Raw genomic sequence first — 10,579 nt, 5'->3', positions numbered from 1 at the left:
ACAACTAAGTAACAATATATAGATAACAAAATAATAACATACTTACATATTAAAAAATAAATATTTAATAATAAAAAATTTAATTTCAAGTACATCCTTTATGCCATCAACTAAAGTTTAAACTTTGACCTAACAAAGTTGTCATAATTAACAATTAAGAGACCAAAAAAAATAAGGGTAGCTCACCATAATACAACGAAGTTAAAAATGCAATATCAATGTGGAAAGATTTTACACCAACAACATGGACACGAAAACTTCTAAAATTAATAGAAATATATCGATAAAGCGAACATATTATCGAGTATATTATATATAAATCATGAAAGTAAATAGTTAAATCATTTATATAAATAGCAATTTTCAATCTAGAATTACAATATAATAATCAACAAAAAGAAAAAAAAAGATATATGCATATAAATCAACAAAAAGAAACAAATAAGAGATAAATGCATATAAATGCTTAATATAATATAGAATATAAAAATAAAAATACTTACATAAATTAGTTTACAATCTAAAATATATTCACCATAAAATATTAAAATTTTGAAAATAGAAAAGAAAAGAAAGTATAAAAACTAGAAAAGTGTAGAAGAAACACTAACACGGGTGCCACAGCTCCAAACTTGAAACAAGAGGAATTTTAAACAGCAAATTAGTGAAATATACAAGTGGTCCCGGGGATGCCAGCTCCTACCAACGGGGGAGAATGCAAAAATTAAAATGAAATAGAACTGTCATACGAGTGGTTGGTTTGGGAGCTTGAAGTAATTAATAAAATTTTAATGAGATATAATTAATGTTTGTATTTGGGGGTTGAAAAGAGAGTTGAGTATTAAAGGTGTCATGTACTTGTTTTTTTTTATATTTTTATTCTTTTCTAATGGAATAATTGTTCCGTCACAAAATAAATTTGTATTTTTTTATTGAAATGAATAGAATTTTTGACGGAAAAATTAATTACATCGAAATTTACAACTAAAATCAAAATTTTGTGACGAAATGTTTTATTTTCATCAGTAAATTATGATGGATTTTAAAGATATCGGAATTTCTCCCTATGAAATTTAATTTTTTTCATAGTGTTTATTCTTTAACATTCATTATTAACTTGTGTATTTAAATATGAAAAAAATAATATTTGTTAACTTGTTCAATAACATCATATCAAAGTAGCTAAATATTTAATCAATATATATAATTATATCAATTTTGTTAATTATCATGTAAATATTTAACCAATATATATAATTATATAAACTTTGTTAATTATCACGTAAATATATAATCAATATATGTAATTATATAAACTTTGTTAATTATCACGTAAATATTTAATAATTATATCAATTTTTCTAATTGTCAAATAAACACTTCCGTTTTTTCGTTTTGTAAAATGGGACAGGGGATTCATGGAAGGAATGGAGTCGACAATAGAAAACTGAGAAATGGAGGAAGATTTTGGTCGAATGGCAAGGATGAAAACCACCTAATCAATGGTCATGGTGATAGAAATGGTTGTTTCACGCTGTTCATTGACAACTTACAGGAGAATCTTTATTGGAAGGGGCTTTGGGCCATATTTTGCTCTCATGGAAATGTGATTGATGCCTTCATTCCAACAAAAAGAAGCAAGGGAGGGGCTCATTTTGGTTTCATAAGATTTGCAATGCTTTTAGAAGCTAGAACTGCAGTAACAAGGTTGAATGGTGTTTACATTTATGGAAGTAGAATTGGAGTCTCTATGGCTAAATACAACCCTCGACAATCATATTGGAGAAATGTTGCCCCTGATATTCTCCGAAGTCAGTCAAGAAGTGCTAAGGATGCTATAAGGAATGACCTTTCTTCGGTAGAAGACGTGATTGATGAAAACAAACTTAAAAGTTTTGAGATATTATTTGGTAGGCTGGTGCAAGAACTTTGTTATAATTAAAAACTTTGCAGGTCAATTGATAATGAGAATTGTTGGTGACGTTGTTTTATTGATGTTTGAAAATATTGATGTTACGAGAAGAATGCAGATAGAAAGAGCAGAAACTTTCAACTTTCAAGGAGTGTTTCTCTAGAATTGAATATTGGCCGAAAAACCTGGTAGTGGGGAGTCGTCGGGCATGGATAGTTTGCGAGGGAATTCCAATTCATTCTTGGAACTAGGATACTTTCAAGAACATTGCAGCTAGATGGGGGCAAGATCATTGCAATCGATGGAAGTTCTGAATACCCCTCGTCTTTTGATCGGGCTAAGGTTCAAATAATTTCTAATGCTCGTAATAGAATCCTAGGAAGCACGGGGATGCCATAGTTGTGCCGTTTCAAGTACCTGATACATCCCCGGTACGGGGACGGCCAGGGTACATACTGGGGACGTGCCACAGTAGTAGGGTACGACTGAACGACGTCTGGGATGTTTCACCGAGACTTGGGGATGTTTCGGGGATGACATATGACTTTCACATGCGTCCCCAATATCTTTTTTTGTCATTTTCCATTTAAAAAAAACTCACAGCAAAACCTAATTTTATAGCTTCTCAATGCCCTCTTTCTTCTCTCATCGTCTCTCAACTTTCATCATCAGAAATTAGAAAACAATTTTCTTTCGTTCCAAAAACTAAATTTGTGCCGATGAAGTGAAGTCTTCCAGGTTTCAAACTTTCAGTTGGCTATGTAAGTTCTCCATTTCTCTACGTTTTTCAATTTCTTTTCTCTACCCTTTTCAATTTCTTTTCATTACCGAATATCCTTTGAAATTTAAAAAGTGTTGGTTTTTATTTTTCTAGTAGTAGCAGTTTCGATTTCTTAAGAACAAAAAACATAGTATAACAAATTCCATATTCGAAATAGGATAGAACGAAATCCATTTTCCGGCAACCTTTTTTCAATTCGAAGCAAAATAGATTAAGGTTAGATCATCACATTGTCTTGTTCGAGTCCGCCTTTAGGTTGTCGGAGACTAAACTCTTAAGCACTTCAATAGATGTAGGATCTATATTGAATCATTGATTTTATCGAATACGGAATATCCTTTTATATTTATTAATAGTAGTCTGTATGTAACTTATATTCACATCTCTTTTCACCTTTTATATTCGCAAAATGAACTACTGAAAAAGAAAATCAAAGTCAATAAAGAACCTTAGGTTTATTTCACATGTTTCACTATGTTTATTTGATCTTTTCGTTCATTGGTTTAGGAGTTAGGTTTTATTAAAATCATGTAAACATTAATCACTATTATGTTTATTTGACTTTATTTATGATTATATATATATTTATAATTTTAAAATTATTTTATATGTCATATCTTTGTCGTTCTCGTACCCTATAATTTTAAAATTTGTTGTTTATCATCTCCGTCTCCGTATCCGTGCAACATAGATAGAATCAATGAATCTATTGAATTGAAGCTTGGTGATAAAACCTTTAATGTCTTGGTGTATGAAGTGGATCCAGTTTTTAAGCCAAATTCATGGGTTCCTTGAAGCCAATAATTTTATTGCAGATAACTCAAGGAACGTTGGGCAGAGAGGGATAGTTGGTGTGGTAACGGGGAATTTAAAATCATTAAATGATGGGCTCTGTTCCCCAAAAGCTTTGGAGAATCCAATTTTAAATGATAATGTTTCCCTAGGTTTGTGCAGTCCCGATATCGTTTTGGGAGAAAACATATTAAAAGAAGGGATTTAGGCTGTTGATATTAAAGTTGGGTTGGAGAATGTGCTGAACCAACTCGGAGCTCAGGCTATCATTAAGGTAAGATGCTCTGAACCAGTACGTATTAAAAATTCTTTTCGCAAACCTATCGCTAATAAGAAATTCAGCTCTATGATTGAAACCCATAATAAAGTCTTAATTGCAACGGAAAGAAAGAAACGAGTCAAAGCTTCGAAGAAACAAAGACTCAAGGATCGAGGAGTCAAAGAGTGTGATTCGATTTAACTCTGAGCGAAATGGTGTCCTTCGTTCTCATGTACATGGTTGTGGCACTTTCATATATTTTGAGATGCTCTTGTGGGGGTCTCCTTGGTCGTGCCTATAGAAGTAGCAGCGGTTGGATCCTTGAACTATAGGAGTGGTGGCATAGGTGTTTAGCTTGAGTCGGGCAGCGGTTTATTTATGAGATGTCATCAGGTTTTGGTTTTAGTCTTGCTGCAATTTCGGGTTATATTCCGTGGGTTGAGATTTCGCGTAGTTTTGGGTCGTTATTATGAGTAATAGCTTGTATCGGATGATGAATGCTTTGTTTTTCTTAGAGGTTCGTTATGGATTTTGGTCGCTTTTGTGTAGCTTTGTTTGACACTGATTCAGGACATTCTTTTTATTATACTTAGAGAGCTTTTTATTATACTTAGAGAGGTTTTTATTATATTTAGAGAGGCTCTAATCTTTGTTATTATTTTATATGTTCGGTTGAAATTAACAACATACATAACGCCCTTTCAAAAACAATAATAAATTTAAAACTTGTATTAAATACAATTTATAACACATATAATCTATTTAATTATAAAAAAATTTATATTTTTTAACTGATTTACGTGTTCTTATATTTTATAATTGGTCTAAATTCAAATCCTCATTTAAATAATTTTATTTTATTTTTTCTATCATTAACGGTATTATAAGATGAATATAGTTTGTGTAATACATAACCAAATGAAGCACACTTGGCCCAGTGACTTGCGTTTCCTTCTTTCAACCAAGTGACCATGTTTAAACTCTAAATGTAAGTAATCTTTGATTTATTTTCTATCAAATTAAGAGGTAACACATGTCACTATTTGATTGAATAGAAAATAAAATTTAATTAAAATTAAAATTTATAAAAAAAAAAGTCTCCAATCATGAGTTAACACGTGTTAGATGTGATATGTGTCATGACCACATGTTAACACATGTCACCTCCCGATTGAATGATTAATTTATTAAATAAAATTAAAATTGGGATCAAATTGGTTGAATGAACAAGTATTAAGGATCTAATATATAATTATACTATTTTTGTTAACAGCCATATAAACACTTCCGTTAAATGTTAACGACAAGTGATTATATTGAAACCAATTAAATAGTTAACTATTCATATTGACTCAATTTTGAAAATAATTGTCATATTGACACCAATCCCATAATTGAGCGGTTATTCATATAATTTACTTTTTTTCTTTTTTATTTAGAGTAAATATAAGGTAGTATCTGTTCAAAGATAATTTTTAATAATTTGACATTGAACGCTCAATCCTTTGTCATTCTAGGTATTCGAATCCGAAACTTTGAAATATATCAATAATTCTTTTATCACCGAAATCATTTAATACCGAAATCATTAAATTCATACAATTTATTATATTTTCTCGAAACTCTTTATATATATAGCCTACACATCTTAGATTACGACGTACGTTGTCTTTAATCACTTTCTAACTACCAAGTGGTGCTTTTATTTTATTATTTATTTTTTGTGTTTTAATGTGGAAGGTTCTTTCAACCCTAAAAAACAATAGGATATTTTATATTAGAAACCTTAAATAAATAATTATTTAAAAAATAGGACTGTCTAGAAATTATTTGAAAGAATAACCCTCAAATCATCCACATAGGACGACCTCACAGCCTATAAACAGTGTGTTAAATCCTCGCACATTCCAACACGTGAGATACGTCTAATGTGGTCAGACTTTCTAGGTAAGCCAATAAAAGAATTAGATAAAATGACATCGCGCATTGTGAAGCGCGAGTTAGCCTGAGAACTAAAATATCACGAGATTTATGAGAGACCTCACAGACTACAACGCGCGAGGATATTTCAAATTGAAATTAATAACAAATAAATATAATAAATAAAAATAATAATTAATAATATTAATTATTAAATATAATAAAATAATTAAAATATAATAATAAATAAATATAGTAATTAAACTAGATATTTTATAAATAATAATTATAATATATTTTGTAAATATTGAAATAATGAAAAATTATATGTATAATATATTCAATATAATAAATAATTAATAATATATTATAATTATAATATATTTTAGATTTTATAATATAAAAGCTGGTATTAATATTTTGAAAATAGTAATCTCGCGCCTTGTAAACCGTGAGGTATTAACGGAAAAATATATTTAATTTTTTTAATTTTAAATTGTAAATGCGTATTGTTGCAATTTATCTTTAAGGTGAGTATAATATCATCATATATGATATAATTTAAGTGGGGTAAAAATGACTTTGAAAATGGTTAGAAATCATGATTTTGTGAAGGAAGAACAAAAAATGGTTTGATAGACATATTAGAATGTTATATCTGGCTTATATATAGAAGTGATTTCAAAATTTATAAGCTTAGAGGTATAGTATTGCAACTTATATTTATGTTGAGACTAATTTGGTCACATACGAGTATTTTAATGGGGGTAAAAATCGTGTTGGAATGCATGTTTTGGTGCATGAAGAAATCAAAAGAAATTGAAAACTAAGTAATATTTTTGTTAATTAAAAAATAAATAATACAAAAAGCCCATTTAATTGATATGTGGGCCTGAGCGATTGGGACATTTGTTCTTCATGTGTCCGGGATTCCTACATATAGAGCATAATTTCGGTTGTTCAGTTCTTTTTTAATGTTTGACCAAATCCACGTCACGAAAAATCTGGGTTAACCGTGGACAACCAGATTTTTTTTCATCATAGTGCATAATTTGATCGTATTGTAGGTTCATCATCAGCTTCATCCGGATTCCATTCATTTCCAATAGTCTGGGGGGTTACATTGTTGCTGAGCTAGCAAGTTGTTACTAAGCTACTGTCAAGTTGTTGATGAGTTGTTAAGATGTTAGGGTTACCTGCACAAGTTGTTAGGGTTAATTACTTGTATGCATACACTATAAAAGATCATTGAATTTGTATTGTTTAGCAAGAGGTTGAATAATAAAAAGTCTATCTCATTTTCTTTTAGTATTTTATTATTTATCTTTTTCAACCGTGATACACGAACCCTCCAAATAATTTATTACCTGATGTCCAAACTTATCGATCAACAGTCTCAAGTCTCGTTGATGTGTTGGTAGGTGGGCATGAGAGGTTTCATCAGTCCACCTATCATTAATACAATAAAATATTATTATTTGTTAGTAATATTATAAAAAATAGATAAAAATTAATTTTGTTTACCTCTTAAGTAACATAAATTCACATGTGATTTAACAATCGAGCATAAAAATGGCATTCGAATCCAAGCCCACGACTGCAACAACAATAAACACCCTCCAATGACATTTTTCATCTGATTTACAGCTTTACAAAGCTCTCAGAACAAAAATGCCAAAACTGTCGACCCCAAACTTATATTTCTTGAATCACTCAAATTTTGCAATTGATTCAACCACATCAGATGCACCTTATTTCATGATTTGCCTTGCATTAAAATCCCCCGATAACTCAAAGTATATGCGCTCGAGCAAATCACTACAAAATTAATAAAATAATATAATTATTTGATTTCCAAAATAATGAATAAATAAATTGCAATATTAATAAATATTCACAAATAAAAACACTTATATCTACTTCCTTCACTACATGCTCTGCATCGTGGAGTAAGTGCGTAAAATTACCATCCAAAAATTTAATTTTTATTTTTCCACCATCATGTGCATTATTAGGCAGAACAATTACGAGCAATGTCTCACATACGTTTCTAAAGGCTCCAGCAACACCAGTAATAACTACTCCATCAATAGGCAGCCCCAGATGAAATGCAACATCTTGTAGGGTAATAGCTGCCTCCCCACACGGTAAATGAAACGTATGTGTCTCTAGTCTCCTTCTTTCTACCAATGCATTTATAAGTGGAGGATGCAACTTCACACCGTCACTAGTTATACTACTGATATATCTGAAATCCGATAAATGTAAATAGTCAATAATATCCGCAATGGGCATTGTCACGCGATTTATATGACACTCTAATACACATTCATATCACTACAAAATAATTATTAAAAAATTATTTAAATACCAAAATAAATAAACTAAACAAATAAACAAATAAATACTAAAAATAAAAAATAATATTAATTAATTTACCTCATCATTTCGCCTCCAATAATCAAATACGTGACTTCGAGCATGTTTTAATAAACCTGACGCCATAAAATGAAATCTTTGAATATATTAAAAAAAGAATATGGCAATTTAGATGATAAAGAAGTGATGAGTGTGATGATGATTAGGAATGGAGGGGCATATTTATAGGCCTCTCGCACTCGAAGAAAAGCGGTTTTAAATATCTTGCGTCATGCAATATGTGATTTACATTGAAAACACGTGAAATGTTTTCTATTTCCAGTACCTCGTAGTTTGCAAGGCGCAAGATTGTTGTTTTCAAAAAATTAATACCAACTTTTATCTTATAAATTTCAAAATATATTATAATTATAATATTATTTATTATATTTAATATATTATACATATAATTTTTCATTATTTCAAAATTTAAAAATATATTATAATTATTATTTATAAAATATTTATTTTAATTACTATATGTATTTATTATATTTAATAATTAATATTATTAATTATTATTTTATTTATTTATTATATTTATTTATTATATTTATTTTTTATTAATTTCAATTTGAAAGGTCATCGCACGTTGCAGGCCACGAAGTCTCTCATAAATCTTGCAATATTTTGGTTCCCATGTTACCTCGCTCTTCGCATTCGCGAGGTCATTTTATCCAATTATTTTATTAACTTACCTGGAAAGTCCGCATATGTCAGACACATTTAACGTGTTTAAAGGTGCAAGGATCTAACACACCGTTTGCAGGTCGTGAAGTTGTCCTATGTGAGTCCGAATAAAAAATATATCTTTTAGAATTTTTAATATATATATATATATATATATATATATATATATATATATATATTAATGATCATGAAACTATTCACGCCGGCGTGACGAGTTCCAAAGGGTACAAAATTGAAATTTTAGACCGTTGGCCAACGGTCTAAATTTTTTTTAAAATTCAATTGAACTCGTCATGCTAATGTGATGAGTTCTAACGGCTATTTTGGGAGATGGTTTTAGTATAAATAAGGGTTTAGGGTAAAGGTTTTAATGTATGAGAAGTAAGAAAAAATTGAGATTATCAAATAATGTGGTCGTGGGAAATATTTGGGTATGATTTGGTGAACGGTGTTTATGGGTTTGACAACACCGACTCGGAGATCGAAGATTCAGATTCAAGCTCTTCATTAGATGAAGAGCGGGAAAAAGTAGAAATAAAGTACATAGTTGATGAGCATAAGAAGAACATGATGAAAATGGAAGAGAATAAGAAGTATGAAGATTTACCAAAGCGACGTAGCAAATGACTCGTTGAAAAGGAAGAAAAAAATTAAAAATTTTAGTATAGAAATTGAGAAGAAGAAGACGACAAAAGAAAAATACGAATGTGTCTTAATCCGACGTTGTAAACGAATTGAAGAGAGATCTAAAAAAATAGAAAATGACATATGTACAAATATTGATTTGTATGGTTTTAATTTATGTATGAAGTTGTCATTATTAATTAAGTCATTATTGGATTAAGTAAACTTATTTAGTAATAATTTGCAATTATATAAGAATTGAAGTGAAAGTCTTAAGTAATGATGTTCAACTAAACAACACTCATAAACATTGTGGAAAGAGTACAAGTTAAAAAAAAATAGTTAGAGTACAAACTAAAAACATAGTGAAAAACATATTTAAAAGAGTAAAAGTAAAAAGATAACATAATATTTTTTTAACGGTTATTTTAGTGTCCAGTCCGATATTTTGGAAGACGAGGGCAATGCTTTCTGTTATATTCTTCACCTCTGTAGTGGCCATAAAATTTTGGTAGACCTGACTCTATTTGAGGATCATCCATATCGATATGAATTCGGATAGATTCAGGTCGACCTCTTAACTTCTTACGCAATTTAGGATTTGGCAACCATTCTTCATAAATTGTTGATGTAAGCCAATATGCTTCATTTGGGAGGTACTTAAAGTCACAACTGTAAATGTTACGCATAGTATGCAAGCTATAACAATCATCAATATATAAGTATAAGTCAACATTAATGTGTATACATGCAATAACAATGTGAGCACATGATAATCTAAAAGCTTGAAATCGACCACAATCGCACCATCTTCTATTCATATTACCAGTGTACGTTGTAGAATTACCTTTCTCATGTGGTCAAACTAGTGTTTGGACAACAAAATCAGAATCAAGTCTGACAAAATTATGGACAAACATTGATGTCGCATGTGTTTGATTCTTTTGCATTGTCTTCTCTAAATATGGAGCCCAATTTCTCTCATAGCTGATCATGACATCTATTAGTGCACTTTTTTCTGCCCATACTTTGCCCAACCTAAAGTATGTCTCCCTAACAATACTTTCTATCGAGAGATGTCGAGTCCCTTTAAGCACTGAGTTGATACATTCAGTAAGGTTGGTAGTTATATGGACGTAACATTGATCGTCAACATCATACGCTTATGACCATTTTTCCCTAG

General features: G+C 30.0%; 1 protein-coding gene across 1 annotated transcript; it reads left to right on the top strand.

Moving 5' to 3' along the window:
* Positions 1 to 1,402: 1,402 nt before the first annotated feature.
* On the top strand, positions 1,403 to 1,942 carry LOC120176205 (serine/arginine-rich splicing factor SC35-like). Its single transcript, XM_039182675.1, has one exon. It carries the CDS (start codon positions 1,403 to 1,405, stop codon positions 1,940 to 1,942), a length of 540 nt encoding a protein of 179 aa, XP_039038606.1.
* Positions 1,943 to 10,579: the final 8,637 nt, after the last annotated feature.

This window comes from Hibiscus syriacus, unplaced genomic scaffold, assembly GCF_006381635.1.
Source record: "Hibiscus syriacus cultivar Baekdansim isolate YM2019G1 unplaced genomic scaffold, ASM638163v2 tig00112231_pilon, whole genome shotgun sequence".
Classification (NCBI taxonomy): domain Eukaryota; kingdom Viridiplantae; phylum Streptophyta; class Magnoliopsida; order Malvales; family Malvaceae; genus Hibiscus; species Hibiscus syriacus.
The sequence above is the reverse complement of the archived record's forward strand: the minus strand, read 5'-3'. Positions and strand labels throughout refer to the sequence as shown.

What these genes read in the sequence shown, in the direction of transcription:
- LOC120176205 (XM_039182675.1), top strand. Translation starts at nt 1,403, where the DNA reads ATGGGACAGGGGATTCATGGAAGGAATGGAGTCGACAATAGAAAACTG.